This window comes from Anser cygnoides, chromosome 3, assembly GCF_040182565.1.
Source record: "Anser cygnoides isolate HZ-2024a breed goose chromosome 3, Taihu_goose_T2T_genome, whole genome shotgun sequence".
Taxonomy (NCBI): domain Eukaryota; kingdom Metazoa; phylum Chordata; class Aves; order Anseriformes; family Anatidae; genus Anser; species Anser cygnoides.
The window spans coordinates 9642438-9663010 of record NC_089875.1 but is presented as its reverse complement, the minus strand read 5'-3'; the positions used below and the strand labels follow the sequence as shown (position 1 = coordinate 9663010).

Here is a 20573-nt window from a genome sequence, read left to right as displayed (position 1 = left end):
GTTGGGGTGTATTTGTGTGTATATAGATGTTATGACTGTCCTATATGTCTCGGTCTGATTACATACTGTAATTAAAAAAGCATGAGTTGTACCAGTGTGACTATTACTAAACTAAATTTGTGATGGTGGTTTTCTTTGCAGATTGACTGATGGCAATGAATACCTCTTCCAAGCCAAAGACGATGTAAGTTTGTTTTTCTCACTATGCATTACTGATGTGGAATCTGTGCTGTTGTGCAACTGGGGAAAAAAAATGCAAAGAGCTCGGGATACACTTTGATTTCCTGGTCTTGAATCATGTATGTGTGCGTTACGTTTAGATTCAGAAGCTCCCACAGACAAACCAGGGCTTCTCAGATACAAGATACAGCTTGTAGTAGACAGCCCCTGCCAGATGATGAGTTAGGACTGTGTTTAATTTCCCACTTCTATCCATTCCCCATCTCCAATGTTGAATGAATGAGAGAGAGAGACTGTGGTGCACCGATTTTAACAGCTTTCTACCTTTGGGTCTTCTTGAAGGAGGAGATGAACACATGGATTCAGGCCATCACATCAGCTATCTCATCTGATAAAATCGAAGTGTCCCCCACCACTCAGAGCACTCCAGCTTCCAGCCGTGCCCAGACCCTGCCTGCCAGTGTCACGATAACCAGCGAGTCCAGTCCTGGCAAGAGGGAGAAAGACAAAGAGAAAGACAAAGAGAAAAGATTCAGCCTTTTTGGTAAAAAGAAGTGAACTCCATCTCCACACACTGCACTTCTCTGACCGTTCCAGTGGAATTCCAGCATGCGAGCTCAGAACCAATACGTTACTCTCTGTGCCTCATGTTCCTCAATGTGATTGACATTTTTTTTATTTATAGAGCGTTTTAAAATAAAAAGCCAACAAAAAAGAATCTAAAGTTACAAATGTGTATGAGGTGCATTGGGCAGCTTCTGTAGGAGAGGGAGGACCAGGTTTGGGGGTTTGTTTTTTTTAAATGAAGTTAATGTAGATTAGATCTTAATATTTAAACTGTTCCTCAATTTTGTGAGGCTGTCTTGGAAAATAACCCACTCCTAGTGCTATTGGTATGCAAGGCAGCGGTGCTTTCGAATCTACTGTGCACATCAAAAAACAATGTACAAATTTTCAAAAATGTTCACTTCCATTTAAGGTTGTTATGCTGAGTCTTGACTAGTAGAGCCTCCCATTACAATTCTAACATTTATTAAAATGATAGTGTATTATCTTTCCTGTAACAGAGTGCAGGTATGCATTAACTTACAGACAAACCATTTATATCCTGGCATTGGTTATTAACACAACCTGAAGCTTTTCTGCATCAAGTACGACAGATAAGAATGTTGGTGTATGAGATGGATTAGCAGGCTGATACAGTTTTAAATAATCTGTAATTTCAAATTTTTTTTTTTGCCGAAATACATTATATTGTATGTTTCAGATAATTCTAGTACAAAGTATAATAAGACTAGATGTATAATAAACCCTTTAAAATCATTGATAAGTGTAAAAGTGGAACTGAAGCATTTACTGGAAAAGTAATGTTACTCAAATGGTTACTTGCTTGTCAGCTACAGCACTGTGTTATAATTTTGCTACATTACCTTGCTATTTGATACATAGTGTGCATTTCTGTCACTGTAACTATTGTAATGAAAAATTTTCATCTTACTGCACAATCAAAAATTACATTTAATAGGAATGAACTTTCAATGACTGGGCCTGTAGTCAAGAGTAGTACTGGAACTGGCTTTCAGTTGTATTGAACTGTACCTCTAGACTTTTACCCTATCTGTTAAATATATGCTATGTCATTAAATGCTTTTAAAACTAAATATGCTGGTTAAGTTTCTTATTTCATTTCTGATAATGTTAAATCATAATTTTGAAAGAGGATCAAAAATAAAGTTATTTTAAAATGTCATCTCTCCTGTGCACTGAAACTAATGTCTTAAAGTGTAATTCCATTTTTTTGTGTGAAAATTCATACTGAAATAATTTCTTTCTTGCCACTTTTCTTACCTTTCCTTTTCCTTCACTTCTCACCTGCCATCTCTTTCATCCTGCCCCCCAGATTGTGCCAAAGAAAGAGAATAAAGGGAGAGGGGATGGAATTAAATCAGTGTTTTGTAAAATGTTTCAAGGTAGACATTTTTTGTTGGAAAAAAATCCAGCAGAAAAAATGGAAGCAAGGGCTTGAGCAACTGAATGAGTTACCTGAATGTCTACCTGATTGACAGAAATATCCATGTATTAGTTTGCAGCAAATTATTTTAAGTAAGCCTAGTTCTCCAACTTTCTACTTACCCTATAGTAGTTTGCTCAAGTGCTTAAGCTCTCAGTAAATCAGGCATTAAATGAATTTTATAATTTATTGAGGTGGTGTTGTCCAGCCCAATTTAATTTCACTGATACTGTGTCAATTTTTTAAACATTGCTCTCTTGAGATGCAGCCACTCTTGCTTTCCTGTGAGGACATATATTTAATGCAGCTAAGGTGAGTTCCAAAGCTCAGCATTTCCTTGACCTTTTCAACATTTTGAAGACTTAGCATCTTTTCAGAATTTTCTGTAGGTTGGATGACATCTGGGGAACCATGTGAAAGGAAAAGCTCCCAGAAGACCAAATAGGAATCGAAAATTTAAAAATCACTGAAATATACAGAACCTGTTTTTTTTGTGAATACTGAAATACACTCAAATACAATTTTAGATGGCAAGTACATACAGTGCAAACAAGCACGTTTCTAAACCAGTTTCTTGAACATATGACCAATACAGTGTCTTAATTCTTTTCATGGATTGTACTGTTTTATGGATTGTCTTTGTTTTCTGAAGTTTTGGGTTATTAAACAACTGAATATTCATGCTCGAGTTTTTACTCCTGTAATAAAACATTGTTCCAGTCCAAATATTAGTAAAATGTAGGATAATACCACCAGTCCTGCAAAAATGTAATACAATAAAAAAAACTGAGGTTTAATGTCAGAATATGAAACTCTTAGTTGATAAAAATGCATCAAAATGTTGATGTCTGTTGATGCCTTACTATATTTGTCACTGCAACGAAGCTATTACAATAGCTAAGTCATTTAGAAGATCAATCTTTACTGCCAGTTGTGTGAGCAGGGATTTGGTTGATTATGCCTTCAGAATTCTGTTTTTCTTGCCTCTTACCTCAAGTTGTTCCTGAAAACTACTTGAATAAAGTCCTTTCTGCTTAATAACTAATTTCAACTTGCTGAGGAATGATATTGAATTCTGAAAAGTCTCACCTAGTTTCCCTTTTGAGTGTAATTTATAAGGATGCAATGAGGGTCGCAATTTCCACGCAGAGGGTATTGTTGGGACAGGAAGAGCATCCTCTGACAAAGCCAGGTCGAAAAGACAAGTCTTGGGTTAATATGGTCCCATCCTGTTTAAATGCTGAATACCTTCAGCAAAGCTGCACTTTCATGAAAGGGACAGGGTGCTTAACAGGTGCTGGAGCCACTGCAGAAGTCCAGGGCAGCCCTCTTTTGTCGTAGGTATGTTAGTTTCAGAAGGGGGTGCTTTTATGAAGGATCTGCTGAAAAATGTTAGAGGAAGAAAAGTAGTATGGATGACAGAAATGGGACTGAAATTGGGGCAGGTTGTTGCTGCTACTGTTGTTAACTATTGGAGTGGTGCAATCCAAAGAGTTATATAGCCATCTCTAAACATGGTTAGACCCCCTTGATGGATGGGGGTCATACTCCTTCCGATTACCACACTGAAGAAAAATGAGGATTTCTAGTACAGCTTCAGACTGTACTGCAGTTTCTTTTTGTTGGTACATTTTCCCAGGTAATCCATTTTTAAGTTGCTTATGTTTTCTCTGGAGATGCATTGCAAAAGTAATATACAAGTTGACTCTTAAACTTTCCAAAGAAAATTAATAGAAGCCAACCACTTTTCAGGTACATTGCCACCATTGTTAGGGAGACATCATCCCCTGGTCAGGAGTGTCTGGCTTCCTTGTCTTGGTGAGTGCTTTATATTGAAGTCCAAGCTGGGTACGTGTTCACAGAGCTGCACCTGAATGTTCCTCCCTATATCCGCACGAATCATGTACAGTGAGGATAAAAACACCAAAACTTGTGAGCCATGGGAATTAAGCATATGTCGAGTAGGAGGGTTTTCTTTTAGATTGATGCAAATAATCTATTAATCCATCTGTTCTGCACAGAGAATATGTTCTGTTGTAGAGATCCACTCTGTATAGTGAAAATTAACGGTAAAGTAACAGAAATGTATGATTAAATTCTGTTCCTGTGAAATTCTGTTTTAGACTGTTTTTCACTTCACTGTGTTTCTCTTGATTATGATTGAGTTTGCAGAGAATGGACTTTAAATGTGTAGGGTTTTTACGAATACACTTTTGTAATAAATAGCTTGCAGGTCTAATACCATGATGCCTTTTATTTGTGGATGTTTTCATTTTTCTACCTTTACTAAGCATAGGTGGCTGAGTAAAAACAGAAACTTAACGAATTGAAACAAATATTTGTCCCTTTCATTCAAAATAAAAAGAGGGGTACTGTGCTAAATGATATCCCTAATGTTGAAAAATTACTGGAAAAAAGCAGAACTCAGCTCTGCTGATGCTACAGCACTATCTGTAGACTGAACAACAGAGTACATCCTGACAAGAGGAATTGAAGTTCTCAGCCAGCTGAAGATGAAGAAGGGTTCAACTTGTTTTCTATGGTCTGGTATCAAGAATATGTATTTTGAGGTCAATCAGAATATAATGCTAAGGTAAGAAGGCACTGTGTTCCTAATGCAGCAAAGGACAACATCAGAATTTGACTTGTGCTTGTGACTATGTACATGCAGGCTGCTTGTTCTTCAGCAAGACTGGGATTTGCCTCTTCTAATCGCATTCTTTGTTTCATAATAAACTCCCTGTGAGTAGATGCCCAGATCTCCATGATCCAACAGAGCTCTCTGTTCCACATACAACCAGTCTAGTTTATTTGCAAACTAAGCTGATTTAGTAGTTGGGCACAAGGAGAACATAGATAAGTTAGGAATAGCAATACAATCTTTCCGACTGTAATAATGTCTGGCTCCTGTTGGTGGGAGCCAGACAGAAAGCTGAGCTGAAGATGTTTAGCACTTGACAGTTGTATTGAGGCTATCCTAATTCTCAAACTACAACAACATGCTGCCTGTGGTGCACGTCACTTTACTGTTCATTTCACTTCTTCCTAAGCAGCTTGGGTTTACAAACTCATTAGTTACCTGGCCAGCAAATTCCTCCTTTGATTTCTTTAATCTTTGCATCTCAGTTGCCCTGAGGAGCCCTGACAGCATTGAAACCTGCTTGTTAGCACTTTAACATTTAAAGCAGTAGACTTCGCATACATTGGTTGGTTTTTTTTTGCTCGTTTGGTTGTTCTTTTCTGAGTAGCTTGATTGCAATATAAATTGCCATCTCCTCCACTCCTCCCATTTGGTTATCTGAGAGCTGAGCTATTAACAAGGCAGAAGCTGCAGCATGGCTGTGAGCACCCCAGTAACTACTGAAATGGAAGGGAAAATAACAGCGGAGTAGTCTCCTCTTGTGTTCTTCCCAGCCCAGGCAACGCCCTTCTGCAAAGGTAAATCAGACACAGGAGCCGGGGCCTGTCCAGGGCAAGAGATTTCTAGCATGGATAACTGCTAACGTGCCACAGAGCTATCACAAGTTGGAGCTGCCTGAGAAGTTGCCAGAAAGGTAATTTAAAAACAAAAGTACAGGCTGCTTATGATTCCTAGCAGAAGCTTTCTCCCCAGAATTTTGAAAATACAGCATAGTTTAGTACTTAGTATGTGCTTGCTAGTTAATTTAGTATTTATTCTTTTTTCCTTTAAGACATAAAAAAATCTAAACATCTGCCAAAAAAAATGCAAACAGGCCTTCATGTCCAATTTAAAAAAATCCCTTTTCTGACAAATATTCACATTAAAAATAAGTTTTGATATGTAGACACATGCAATAAATCAACTGTTTTCTCATCTCCTGCTTTCTATTGTACAAAAGTTAAAAAAAAAAAAAAAGGAAACGTTACTTTCTTCCTAGTATAATAATCATAATAGTTCGACACTTTCAGATAGATAGGTGGGCAGTTTTATTTTTGACTTCTTAGGCTCCTTTTAAAGAACACTTCATATTTCATTCATGTCTAGTGCTAGTTATTGTACTAGTGAGACAAAATTTCACACTGTATGAGATACATAACTGATCTATTAATGCTGGGCCATCACTTACCTAGCAAGATATTGCCCCCAGTCTATGTATCCAAATATTTCTATACTTGGATATAAATGATATGACTGGGCAAGATCCCACTTTTGCAGGGCTTTACTTGTTTTTGTTTTTCCTCAATTTAAAATGTACCATAAAAACAACTATATTTGCATGTTAGGCAGTAATCATTTTTCAGCACACAGATAGCAAAGCTTGCCAGTTTTAATTCATTCTGATTTTGCAAGGCATATGAAACTAACATGTCTAAAAAAAAAAAAAAAAAAGCTAAGTATTCTTCAGCGTCCTTAAAAGAATCAAATAAGTTCATCAGTGCACCTTGACCATGCTGTCTATGCTAAAACTTGTTTAACGGTAGCAATACTGTTCTGATTTGCCCCTTGTTCCACAGTCTGTCTAACGCAAATGGACACTTAACACCAGCACATCATTCAGGTTAGCAAATTGATTTATAATGAATAACTCTCAGAATGCATAGAAAATATCTGCAAGCCCTTTGTGTTCTGTAAATAATACATGTGCTGCTTTGGAACATTTGTCCAATCCTAGACGTCAAATGAAATTAACCATTTTAGATAGTATTTCACTACTCGGAACACAAACAAGAACCGTAATGACATGGGTGATGGTTCTTTAAATTGAGAAGATTGAAAGTTAATGACATGCAGGCCCTGATTTAACATGCTACGGATCTATGTTACTTTTTATCAACAGTGATTTTATTTTATTTTTTTTTAATTTAGTAACATAGTCTTGGTTCTTCTATTTCTTCTTGCACAAACTAATGCTTGTGGCTGTGCATATCTACCTCACACAACTTAATTCAGTATTTTATAATTTAACACATGCATATCACATTAAGGTACTTTCGAAACATCTTTCTCTGCCTTGTCAAGCTGTAAGAGTATGTTTTTTCTTTAAATATGGGATAGAAAATGTTGTCTCCATATGTTGAAAAGTAAAATATTAGTCACGAATTGATTTAACTCACTAAGCAACAAACCTGCAGAAGGGCTAGTGCTTTAATCCACTTTTGTACTTAATTTCTTTTATGACTTCTAAATAGTAGAACAAAATATGTTGTGTAATTATTCATTTTAATGTGTGATTTCTTGAGTTAAAGCTCTCGATGAAAAACCCAAGGGAAAACTTCAAGGTTTTTGTTTTTGCTTTTCCCATAGCGTTATCATAATTTCAAATGGTCTATCTGATTCTTTCTGTACAATATGGATGAAGATAGTTAAGGCTTGGTTCACCCTCTTCTAAGTCATGAACTGAACTCTTAATTTTTCATGAAGAACACTGCATCTGGTTCAACTACAGATAACAGGCTAAGCAAACAGGACTAGCTTCTCAGCTGCAGTTACTTCACAAAGCTCTGTCTGTACACAGGAGCACTCTCTGCGTGGTCAGGATTTAGCTGAGAAGTCGGCATTCAGCGCGTGAGGCTATAATCCATTTTCTCCCCTACTGCTGAATGTAATTTATCCCATTGGCAAGCATTTTTCTCTAGCCTTGTGACAGCAATTCAATGAATTCTAGTGGATTATTGTTCTTTGCTTCAAAGGCTCTTAAACAAGATTAAAGTAAAAATAAGGTGAGGTATAGAACAAAAACACAATTCAATATTGTAAATGCTGTAGTGTAGGGGACAAACAGTGAGAATAAAGAGAAACATATTGCAACATAGATCAACTAAATGCAAAAAGCAAAACAGTTAGGTATTTTGCTCCTCGTTCAGCTTGTACCCTGTTGCTCTGCATTCTAACAACTGCCCAGCAGGGCTGAGATGCCTTGTAACATGTGCTAATGCTATCAAAGCAGATCTAGATTGGTTGTGTGCGCCATCACCTGTCATCTGAGTCTCTCAGCGCAGCCAAGGCAGCAGAGTAGCTTCACGCAGCCCACGTGATCACATCTGCAGTGTGTCATAATGCAGCATACGCAGAGTGCACCTGGAGCAGCCCAAGGGGGAGAGCCTCTGCTTCTCAGTCATCACACCTGCAGGATAGTCCAGAACAGATCAGAAAACTGTAAATGGCCTACTGTGTGAGATAATATCAATTTATTCTATAAAGTATGAAATGACAGATTTTGTGCATAAGTATCTATTTCATAATGAGTTTTCTCTTGCTTTTTGAGCTCAGCATGCTGATTAATCAAGTGACTGTGAGCATCAAAAACTATGACAGTTTAATTACACCTGTCTTTCTATGTTTGAAATATTACTAATTTGCTTATTAAAATAATCAATCTCACAATCTTTAAATTACATGAAATGTTGTGGTGGTTCACGACGTTAGAACTGTAGAAAATGTTTGGGCCTAATATGAATTTTCTTACTACTTTCTTACTAATATTGCTTTTATTTTACTACTACACCTAGCTGAGAAAAACTGTCCCTTGTTCTCAGAGTACCATCATTATCCATGAGAGGTCACTCTAGCCAGAGAGATGCTTAGCTGTAAGAGATCTCTCACCTGCACAATACACCTGAATAATCAAGAAGTTTTTGGCACTCACCCTACTGGTCTTGACCGTAAATTAGCTATTCATATCTAATGAGGCTAGATTCTGTACTCCTAAGGAAATGGAAGAAAAAAGATTGACAATGATTACTCACATCAATCCATATTTTTTAAATGGCTGTTCACTACAATACCGTGAACAGGAAGAAAATGTGTTACAAAATAAACTTTTTTCATATTTTTACTTTCTCTGTATTTTCTCACTACAATAAATTGGAAGTTTGCACTAGATTGTAACAGGGCAGAGAGCATATCTTGGAAAACCAGGCAAATAATGTTTAAAACTTCCTTGGTTTTATTAATAAAAAAAATAGAATTGAACTCCACAAACTGTGGGTCCCTATCTTGGATATCATCAGCATGCTGAAATCACAGTGAAATAAAAAGATGCTCCCCTCGCTACAAGAAGGACATCGAGGTGCTCGAGCGAGTCCAGAGAAGGGCAATGAAGCTGGTGAGGAGTCTGGAGAACAAGTCTTACGAGGAGCGGCTGAGGGAGCTGGGATTGTTCAGCCTGGAGAAGAGGAGGCTCAGGGGCGACCTTATCGCTCTCTACAGGTACCTTAAAGGAGGCTGTAGAGAGGTGGGGGTTGGTCTGTTCTCCCACGTGCCTGGTGACAGGACGAGGGGGAATGGGCTAAAGTTGCACCAGGGGAGGTTTAGGTTGGATATTAGGAAGAACTTCTTTACCAAAAGGGTTGTTAGGCATTGCGATAGGCTGCCCAGGGAAGTGGTTGAGTCACTGTCCCTGGAGGTCTTTAAAAGACATTTAGATGTTGAGCTTAGTGATATGGTTTAGTGGAGGGCTTGTTAGCGTTAGGTCAGAGGTTGGACTAGATGATCTTGGAGGTCTCTTCCAACCTAGATGATCCTGTGATTCTGAGAAACAGAGTTTGAATCAGACCACATGTGTGAAATATGAAAGTTAAGGAATGTTAGGGTAGTAAATCTAGCTTTGTTGCGAAGATCTGGATTATAGGAGGCTGTTACTTCATTTTTAATACTTGATGGTTTTGATTAAATAAACGTTTATAGCAGATGAAATTGTTCTCAGAAAATATCATCTGTACCTATAACCACTGCCATGTATAAAACTTCAAAGACAGTCCAACACTGGCAATCACCTACTTGAAGAAATAGGAGGTGTACACAATAGAATTTTATATATATACACATATATATCTATAATGGTCAGTCAGAAGTCAATACCAGTCACACTGTGGCCAGTGATGCCAGTACCAGAACACCAAGACACCCCCAGTAAAGCACATGATGTGCAAAGCTCATGTGCCTTGCTCTTTCAGCAGGATATAGCATGTAGAAATTTAAAGAACAAAAGTTGCCACCAAAAATCCTGCTGTTCATTTCTTCTTCTTCATTTCTTAATTATAAAGCAGAGAAGTGATTGCAGGAAGGGCCAACATTTTACAGAGCCCATTGTGGTCTAGATGATCAAAGGATGAGTATGTATATTTTATTCCCTCTGATTCTGTAGATTAAATATAACCTGGAAACAGTCTGTATTATCTTTTCCACAGAGACCGTTATCTTTGAAATCCAGCTACTTTCTTTATCCCCTCATGGTAAAAGAAAGGCAGTGAAAACTATCCCAGCAATTGTCTTCTGAATAAAATGGAAAGATAGCACTACGTAATTCTCAAGAGAATGAAGAGCTGGATTCTCTTAACTTGGAAAAGAAATGTCAAATTTTAAAGGTTATGTAAACTTGTGGCAAGATTTAGGCATGTCTCAGATGAATCATCATAGGAAGGAAGCTGAGTCAAGTCAATGGCAGCCAGGATACTTAGCTGAAAGGAAGGGGACACCTCCATCCTTCCTGTGACAGAAAAAATCCACAGTGATCTTTCCACAGTTTCTGTGGGAAGATCAAGATCTCTGTAATGGTGACAGCAGTTTTGAATAGATAGTTGAATTTCCATGAAAAGATTACAGAAAGACAACTCCAAACGCATGCCTGGATAAAGGCTGGCAATAACCCATCAGAGATTATCTGGAAGACCATTCAGGCAGGAGGTATGGCTGTGAGCTGTGCTGTGTTAGGCGTGCAGAGATTCTGCAGCTGTATGGTGCACTCAGCCAGGCTGGGGCTCTGCATACCACTCTGTGTGCTCTGTACCTCTGGGCTCTGAGCAGGGATGAGCACAGCAGACTAAGACAAATGGTTTTATTGATCTGCTCTATGAGGCAGTCCTGGACTGCACTCTAGACATACAGCAAAACAAATATATTATGGTTGGTTGGTCGGGCTTTCTCTCTAGGCTAGGAGAAAGAATTTGAAAGAATATATTTGAATTTGAATATACTTATATAAAAGTAAAGAAGTAAAAAAAAAGTAAAGTATAAAGTAAAAAATATATTTGAAAGAATACAGTATGTCTGATCCTTCAGAAATGAGCTTACATTGAGTCCGAGGACGGAAAAGACTCACTTTTTTCACTTTTTTTCTGCTAAGACTATTTCTGGACAGATCCTAGCATTTCATCAATGCAAATCAGGATTTCCACCCACAAGGAATAAGAGCTTAGAGCCAATTCCCCTGTTATTATTTTGTAGTTAAATTGTAAAATCACTGAGAGGCATCAATCAGGACTGGATTAATGTAATGCCAGGCAAAAAAAACAAACAGAACTAGATCACAGTTCCTGCCTCTGATCCCTCCTCAGCCAAGTTCTTATGGATTTGATATAATTTTAAAAATTATTTGCAGCTCAAATAGAAGGTGCCTATTTTGAAAAACCAATTAATGTGACCGTCTCACTGCATCTGCAGTACATTCATCCATAAAAATGAGTTTTAAGTGGTATTTTGTGTATGAAAGATCTAGGACATAACACAGATGTTTCTGGGAGGGAAAATCTCAGTGTTCGTTATTAATCACAGCTCTCAGATATGTATAGAGTGGGCAGGATATATCACAGAGGAATAGCGTTAAACTGAGATGTAATGCTTTTTGGCATCTATACCAGGAGTGCTTTAGAAGAAACAAACAAACAATCAAATACAAAAATCCCAAACCCCTCATGAACAACAGCAGCAAACGGTCACTTCAGCAGAGGGTGAGTAATAAATGTCATTCAAACAATATTCATACAGAATGCCATTATTAGTCATATTTCATCTAATAATAATGACAATGAAACAGGGACTGAAACAACTTAAAAAGTCACCTACCTGAGCAAGACAAGCACACTCTACTAAGAGTTTAAACAGAAAATATTTGGAAGCAAAAACAGTGGATGGTTGGGTGTCTGTGCATGCTTGCTCATGACAACGGCTTTCAGACCTTAGAAAACATTAACAAAAGACAAACAGCAAAACTGTTCTTATGTTCCTGTTTACTCAGTCTGCCACATGAGTATGTAGAGCCTTCACATGCATGTGACAGCAGCTTCTCTCAGACAGTTAGTGTTTTCTAGCCATCAAGTGGCATTTAAATAGTACCAGGAGGTATTAGCCATAAACATGGCTAAATGCAATACTGCAAACATGTTTATGTTAGATTGAAACTTTTAATTGTTACTGCCTAGGTGCCATTGGAATAGATCTAAGAAAAAGCTTTTCTGTTAAATTGATGCCTAAGCCACAGGTGGTAAAAGGGTCTAAAGTTTTTTCCATTTCCAGCACAAACAACTCTTTGGTATGTGCAAGAGCTATTTATACTAAACATAAGTAGTCACTCAGTAAGCAGAAGCCCATCCTCATACCTGCCATTCATACAAAGCTAGCAGACAACTTATCTGAGGCCCTTCTTTTTGCCTAAGTTCTCAGCAAAGCCTGGCAACATTCATTTTTTCCAACCAACACCATTTTTCTGTAGGTAAATCGGTGGCTCAGCAGCCAAGCAGAATCTGCTTCCAGCAGTACCTGGCTCCAGCCTCTTGGGGTGCCTCAGGCGAAATGCCTTCACCCATTCTGAAACAGATCTTGGTGGCCTCCTCGCTCTCCTCCGCAGTAGGCATTGGCAACAAAAGCAGTTGCTGAAGCCGAGTATCTTTTGCATTGCCTTCTTGGAAACCCTGCAAGAGGAAAATTAAGTGTTGGATCAAATAAGATTATTTTACTGGCTAGCCAAAGAGCTTAAAAAAATACTGCCTTCTTAAAAAAAATACTGCTTTCGTAAGCACTTATTAAGCTTATAACACTTTGGCAAAGCAAAGTTAATTTGTAAAGTACTACATAATTCTGTTGCCAACCAAATAGCTTATTTGTACATTTAAAATGAAAGAAAATGAGTATGCAATGATATACGTTTCAGGCTAGGCAAACAAGCTCCTTCCACAATGAGGGAAAATGGTGTTGTTATTTGCAAATTTTTGTCTTTTTTTCATTATGTTTTCAAATACATTTTAAAGTATTTATTTTTATGAGAGTTAAATTGGAAATATATTTAGACTATTCTTTTTGAACACAGATGCCCTTTTTGAACAGGTTCGTTCACACTCCATCTTGATTTATACTTTTCAGCCTTCCTCATATTTGCGATAGTGAGGAGGATTCCAGAACTCACGGCACGCTTATTACTGTTGCTCATCTAAAGTAAAGCTTATGTCACTGAGTTTCTATCTCAAGAATTATATTTAGTTAGTTTTATACACTGTATTAACACTAAAGAAAACAAGAAAAGCATCAATGACGTTTATGTTGTACTGACAATGAACAGTAGGTTGCAGTATTGAGGAACACTTTTAGCAACATGACAGCTCCTGATAGGAAATTAATGCTTTTTAATTGGAAAAAAAAATCACAAAAAACTCACCATGTAAGTTAAGATTATATGAAAATATGTGAGACTGAACCTGTAGATCCACATATTTAATTTTAAGGTTTTCTTCTTGTTTTTTTTTTTGGCTATTAGTTCATGACTAGTGTACTTCACTGCTACAATAATGATTTATAACAAATCATCTTTTCTAAAAATGAAGATATATTTTCAGCATAACAATGCATATTGTTTAATGCTTCCACAATTTGACCATACTAAATATCACAAATAAAAAAAAGAACACGCCAAGGTTTTATTGAAGGATGAAATATGAAGTTCAATATGAGCACCATTGCTCACAGAAAGGCTGCAGCCTTGCAATCAGAGCCTTCAAATAAGCTTTTTGTCTGTCGCTGCTGAGTAGGTAAAGAGCCTATTTGTCATGTGACTTATTTTCCATGAGAATTATATAATGCAACAACAACAAAAAAATCATAGGAAGAAAGCTAGGATAACATGGAATTTATTCCATTGGATAATACTGAGATGAAAAAGGATGAAGAAACCAAGTATTTCTGGTTAATGATTAGAGTATGTCTGTAGGTAGAATGTGAACTCAACAATAATTTCATTCGTTTATCATGACTGTACTAAGGGAAGACAGAATTGAAAGCACGTTAAAGGACAGGTAAATAAAGCAGGACTGATGGCATACCGAAGTGAAATGACACAGCTCATAGAAACACATTTTGTAACTGACAGAACAGGTTGAAGTTTGAGTGTGATATAGGTTAAAGTGACACAGAAAATCAAGTCAGGTGATTATTTAACTGTAACTCATATCCCACCAAAACAAAACAAATCTAGAAAACATTTTGTTAGTGAACACTTCAAGACTAGATATCCAATATAATTATTAAAAAATACAAATTTATGTGACAACCTAGGCGGTAGTATACATAGGACAGGAATGTTCTACCTATCATACATCTTCACGTGCTGCGTCCAGTAGCCAAAATGTTGCTGATCCCTGAGATACTTTTTGACATTTACAGCATTGTATATGATAAATTGTAAAGAGAGTAAAATATGTTTTAAAGAGAGTAAAATATGTTTTTTTTATATAAAAACTAGATATAAGCCCTCTAAATTATGAGTGTGGCTCGTAACTGTGGCTCTCCCTGCAGTTAATATTCAGGAACTATACAGAGAAGCAACAGGTCAGGCTTAAAAAACATTCTTGCAGCTAAAGTAAAACAAGGAATTAGGAATTCATAATTCATTAGACATCTTATCAGACACCCACATCCAGTGGTTGACAAAAGAAAAAAAAATCACTTTCTAATGTTTCTGAGCAGACAGAAATAAAATAATGAGATTACAAATGTTTCTGCATTGCTGCATGAAGATATTCCAGCCAAGCTTCCAGTATGAGTGGATTTGCATGCCTGTGGGTAATGTAACCCACAGCTTCTTGAAAGCTATTCTTGCTTCTGTCCTTATGAGGCTACTTAAAGAGTATGAATATACAAGAATGTGAGAGGTTATATCAGGTGTCTCTTCTAGAAGGCAAAGGTCCTGCCTACATAATATTTATTCTTGATTTATTTTAATTAACTTTTTGCAGATTCACATTAACAAAATGTATACTAATAATCAAAGCACTCAAATTAGATGTTAAAATACAATGGTTAATAACAGAAGAATAACGGACAACATCACAGGTGATAAAATACTGTATGTTAAGACTCCATTTTCTTGAACTACTTAAAGTGCAAATATTATTTCCTATTTACAACGTAGCTTAGCTGCTTGACATTCAGAGATAATATCTAACCTTGTTATTAATACTATTGATCCTATAAATCTCTCAGGACAATCTTCACTGGACAGAACCTTGTCCTCAATATTACAGTATTTGCTCTTAAGACAAGAAATATAACTTGTTTATTCAAAGACACTGCAAGATTCTTAGAGAATTAAATGTTGTAACAATAAAATATAAGAAAATGAAAAATCTTAAGTCCTTAAGAGCTTATTTACGTTAAAAGTTAAATGCATTGCCATTATTTTAAACACATTTTCTGAACGGTTACCTAAAAAGAAGGAAGGAGAGAGGGCTGATTTAGCAATTGCTTATTACTGAAAATTTCAAAGCATCTAAGTTGATTTAAATGAGTGGGAGGTAGTCAGAAAGACAGTCATGAAAATGCTAGACCCTATATGAATTTGAAATACTTTAAATAGCTTTAAAAAACATTCAAATTATATGCAGAACTTATTTCAACAAGGGTTAAAATACAGTGAAAGTAACACCTTTGAAAATCTTTGCAACTACATTCCTCAAGGACCACTGAAAGAGGTAATTTATAGAGGTGCAGCATATATTCTGTCCTGAAGATCTGGCATGTTACCAAAAGGAAATTAATTCACGACAAAGGACTTGTGCTATGAAAGCTCTGTTGCCTTTTCTGAAAAGCTCAGTTGTAGCAACCAGCAGCAAAAGACTCCCAACAGGTTTTAAACTGCAGAGATCAGCATGCAGAGGTAACTGACTTTTTAGCTAGTCAGTGCTTTAGCTACATATCAGTTTATCCACGAAGATGCTTAAAAAGTATGCTTCAGAAATCCTAAATTAGGTAGTTTTATAGCATTTTTCTTTGAATATGGTAAATGTAGTTGTTTTTGTGTATGTGTACGTTTTTTTGGGGGGAGAGGGTATTTTCACAAATTTTATCCAACCAGCAAAAATATCTTTTTTGTTTCCTATTTACAGCCATTCCTTTTGAAAAGGGCTTTGTAGTAACAGATTGAGAGCTTGGCAACAACAAACAAACTTTTTAATGTCTGTATATGTTTGGACAAAACAAGACATATATTTTACTTTGTGACTACTAGGATGATTTAACAGGTTGCTGGAAAGAAAACCAAAAGAATGGACAGCTAGTTTCATTGTATCATTTTTCAAAACTATTTTAAAACTATTTTCAAAACTATTGTGAAAATAGAAATGATTGTAAACTGTCAGAACAGAAACTTGGTTTTTATTATGTAAATCTGCACCATGACTTGTGCAGCAAGCCACAGCAAGCCTCTACTCAGCCCTGGTCAGGCCTCACCTGGAGTACTATGTCCAGTTCTGGGCTCCCCAGTACAAAAAAAAGACAGGGATCTCCTGGAAAGAGTCCAGTGAAGGGCAACACAGAGGATACAGGACCTGCAACATCTTCCCTATGAGGAAAGGAAGAGACCTGCGTCTGTTCAGCCTTGAGAAGACTGAGAGGGGAACTTATTAATGTTTACAAATACCTTAATTGTGGGAGAGAGAGGGATTTGGCCAACCTTTTTTCAGTGGTTTGTGGGGATGGGACAAGGGGCAATGTCCAAAAAATGGAGCACAGGAAGTTCCACACCAACATGCGGAAGAACTTCTTCACGGTGAGGGTGACGGAGCACTGGAACAGGCTGCCCAGGGAGGTTGTGGATTCTCTGGAGATATTCAAGGCCCGTCTGGACGCCTACCTGGGCAACCTGCTCTAGGGAACCTGCTTTGGTGGAGGTCGCTTCCAACCCCTACAATTCTGTGATTGGATGGAAGGATAGAAATATTCCAAAGACTTGGTTGAACATGTATTAGGCATCACATGCTCTTTTTGAGATTGCTGATGGAAATACTTAAGAGCTACCCTGCTGTAGGATTATGAAAGGAATAAAACACTGCACCATCCACAATACACAGTATGTTAAGAGGAGAAAATTGGGAATATTCTACATTTTATTAAATGTGACATTAAACATACTTATTGTGAATATCGTTGGTGGTTTGGGGTGGTTGTTTTTTTCTCTTCTCATAATTCGGAAACGGTATCTAGACGTGTGCCCGCTCTTTCCCTCTCCTCTGTTCACTGCGGTCCATGTACAAGACCCTGAGACGGCGGACGCCACCCACGACGGCTGAAATGGCCTAAGATGGCGGACACCGCCCGAGATGGCACACGCCACCGAAGATGGCGGACAGGGCCCGAGGTGGCGGACCCCTGCGGCTGCTGACCGTCAAGCTCCCCGCTAGCACCGCTATCCAGCCCCATCCCTGGGAGAGGAGGCATTGCCGGAGCACCTGTAAGCAGGCTGCAAGCCGGGGTTCCCCTTTTCTCCTCCCTGGGGTTAGGACTAACGCCCCCAAACGCGCACCTGGCGGAAGGCCTGTGCTCCCCGCCGCTGTTAGCCGGGTGGCATTCACGGGAAGGCCCGAGACACTGGGATCGAGGTTCGGCGCCCAGCTCGGGGCCGCAGCCGCACTCCCCTGTCACAGCCCGGCGATCAGCACCACGCTGCTAACCACCACGGCTCTTCCGTCACCAGCGGCCCCACGGCTGCTGCGGGTACCTGCTCTCCTTCACTCCCGCAGCAGCGAGCCCGGCGGGGCGCTCGCTGCTCCCCGCTCGCTGCTCCCCGCTCCCCTCGCCCCGCCGAGGCCGGACCCCGCTCGCGCCCCGCACGCCGCTGCAGCTGCGCCGCCGAAAGGGCGGGAAACGCCGCGCGCCACCCCTGGTCGTGCCGCCGAGAGGGCGGGAAGCGGCGCCGGGCCGCGCGCGCCACCCCGGCTCGCGCCGCGGCCGTTGCACCGCCGCCTCCGCTCCCGCCGCAATACGGTCACCACGGCAACCGCCCGGCGCCGGTGCGCCGCGGGGCATCCTGGGAGTTGTAGTCGCCCCCTGCCCGCTGCCCCCCGGCTGCGCGGTGAGCGAGGGCCCCGCCGGAACTCGCTTCCCCACGAGGCGCCGCGAGGGCTAGGGCGGGGGCGGGAGCGAGGCGCTGGCAACCAAAGGCGGGCGGCTCTGCCTACTCGCGGCCGTGCTGGGCGGGAGCGCCGCTGCGTCTGTCCGCCGCCACCGCTGCCAGGTGACGGTGGAGCCGCTGCTCCTCGACGAGCCCTCGCTGCTCCCTCCGCTGGAGAGGGAGGGCCGCGCCTCCACCCTCACACGCCCGAGACGCCGTCCCCTCGGCGCCGCCGTGTGGGGGCGAGAGGGCAGTGCCCGGCCCTCAGCGGGGGCAGCCCTTAGCGGGGGCCGCGCCCGGGAGCTGCCTGCTCGAGGCGCCGTCAGCCTGGGGGTCGCGGGGGACGACGTTCCCTCCGTAGGCTGTTGCTGGGGCTGGGATGCCAGGTTTTCCTCTCAGGTCCACTTCGAGCGTGGAGGGGCGTAGTGCGCTGAGGGCCGGGAGCGTTGCCGGTGCTGTGAGAGTGCGTGTGAGCCGCTGTCGACACGCTGCTCTTCGCTTTGGGCAGATAGTGAATGTGAGGCGGTGTTGTGTGGGGAAAGGCACGCGGGTCACCCTTGTAGTGGGTAGTTTATACCTGGCTTCCATTTGGCACTGTGCTGTAGTGCCTCTCTGAATGAGCTGTTGGGTTTTCGCCTCAGATTTAGCATTCTCCTTCCTGTGATTGTGGCCGAGTTTCTGGAGGGCTGGATTTGGTCTCTTGTTGAGTGATACTATAAAGCGATGGATGGCTTACCACAACATGCAGCAACCATGCTCTCCTGGTAATGACAATACAAATCCTGCTTTAGATGAAACAGAAAAGTAAGGAAGTGTGTTCCTGGGAAATACCACTCCAACGGACAGCAGTAAATCAAAAAATGAATGCAACATCACCCCCTCTTCCCCCCTATTTTAAGGCAAATTGGAGTGGTTTGTGACTGAGAAATTATAACATGAAGTTGTCTGAATTATGTAGTCACTGTAGACTCCAAAAAGAGCAAGTTTTGGATTCTAGGGAATAAGGATAGATGGGGTAATATTATCATATTTATTCTGGTTGTTGTATGTGAATCCTCTTTCGATAGTACCTAATATGAAGACTGAGAGCATTGGATCCTGCTGAAAAGGCTTAGAAGACCCTAACCACTCAGCGCTGCCACAGCACACATCCAAGCAGTGTTCCCCCCCCAATCAAAGTAGTCCCCCTGCATTTTAAATACACATGCATTCTGCAGTTTGAAAACACGATGTTTTTTTCTTTCCCGTCCCCCCCCCCCCCCCCCCTTTCAGTTTTGATCCAAAGATAGAAATCTTAGCAAGAAGAACACCCGGGAAGCTTTTTGCAGGAAGACAAGAAGGTGCAATACGAGAGATGCAGCAGGGAGCCTTTGGCAGGTGGCGGTGACGCACAGAAGTTACTTTGCCTTCGGAAAGAAAAAAGCCCTGGTTGCTGTTTATGTAGGTGTATTTTTGTTATCTCCCTTCTCCCCCAAGAAGTTACCGGGGCCGCGCAGCAGCGGGGAAGCGGCGACTGCTCGCCCTGGGCGGCAGCAGATTATGGTGGCAGCGCAGCAGTAGGAGCGGCAGCGGCAGCAGTAGCAGCCCCGATCTGCGAATGCGTTTTGCATTTACGATCGTCGCTGGAAAGTGCCACCTGAAGATTCGGCAGCCGGGCAAGGACCGCTAACGTTTCAAAGGGGAAAACCCCGACGGGGAAGGAGTTGAGGGGAGGAGGGGGCAGCGCTAGGTTTTGTGCGTGCTTGTGGGGAGAGGGGATTGGTTATCATGGCGGATCGGACAGCTCCTAGATGCCAGCTCCGTCTGGAGTGGGTTTACGGGTACAGGGGTCACCAGTGCCGCAACAACCTGTACTACACGGCGGGCAAAGAGGTGGTCTACTTCGTGGCTGGAGTCGGCGTGGTTTATAACACCAGAGAGCACAGCCAGAAATTCTTCCTAGGGCACAACGACGATATTATCAGGTAAGGGGGTTGACTTCTCTTGTGGTGGGGCGGGGTGGGGTTTAAAAGGAAGGGAGGAGAATGTAGGGCTGGCAGAATACCCCCCTCCTCGCTTCTCACAGCTCTGCTTGTACCTGTCGTTTTAAAGCAGCTCAGATTTGTTATCAGCTGTCTGGGTAAAAGCTGGGTATCTAGATTAGATTATCATTATCTTTGTAGCACAGCTTCAAAACGTTGCTATAACACAGAAGGTAAGTTTTTCTGTTGCACTGCACCAAAAGCAAAATAGATTATTTCCATATAAAAATGCAATGGGAAGATCTT

At 40.6% G+C, this 20573-nt stretch overlaps 2 protein-coding genes and 1 long non-coding RNA gene across 10 annotated transcripts in view; 2 read left to right on the top strand and 1 right to left on the bottom strand.

The window, feature by feature from the left end:
* Window positions 1-1841, top strand: part of SPTBN1 (spectrin beta, non-erythrocytic 1) — a 135876-nt gene extending 134035 nt beyond the window's left edge. For all 3 annotated transcript variants that reach the window (XM_066995388.1, XM_048078951.2, XM_013191037.3), the window contains 2 exons: window positions 142-184; window positions 523-1841. In XM_066995388.1, the coding sequence (XP_066851489.1) occupies window positions 142-184; window positions 523-738 (259 nt within the window). In that variant the 3' untranslated portion in view covers window positions 739-1841. The remainder of the gene's footprint in view (window positions 1-141; window positions 185-522) is intronic.
* A 6148-nt stretch (window positions 1842-7989) lies between these two features.
* On the bottom strand, window positions 7990-18152 carry LOC136790598 (uncharacterized). Of its 2 annotated transcripts, none has more exons than XR_010830854.1 (3): window positions 17328-18152; window positions 12690-12841; window positions 7990-8277 (listed from the first exon to the last, which is right to left on the bottom strand). It is a non-coding gene; the product is annotated as an uncharacterized lncRNA (long non-coding RNA). The 2 variants fall into 2 exon arrangements; XR_010830853.1 differs by having other exon boundaries at window positions 7991-8277; window positions 17719-18145.
* A 168-nt stretch (window positions 18153-18320) lies between these two features.
* Window positions 18321-20573, top strand: part of EML6 (EMAP like 6) — a 137608-nt gene continuing 135355 nt past the window's right edge. For 3 of the 5 annotated variants that reach the window (XM_066995418.1, XM_066995415.1, XM_066995414.1), the window contains exons 1-2: window positions 18321-18429; window positions 19579-20270. In XM_066995418.1, the coding sequence (XP_066851519.1) occupies window positions 20074-20270 (197 nt within the window). In that variant the 5' untranslated portion in view covers window positions 18321-18429; window positions 19579-20073. The remainder of the gene's footprint in view (window positions 18430-19578; window positions 20271-20573) is intronic. The other 2 variants (XM_066995417.1, XM_066995416.1) reach the window with 1 other exon arrangement.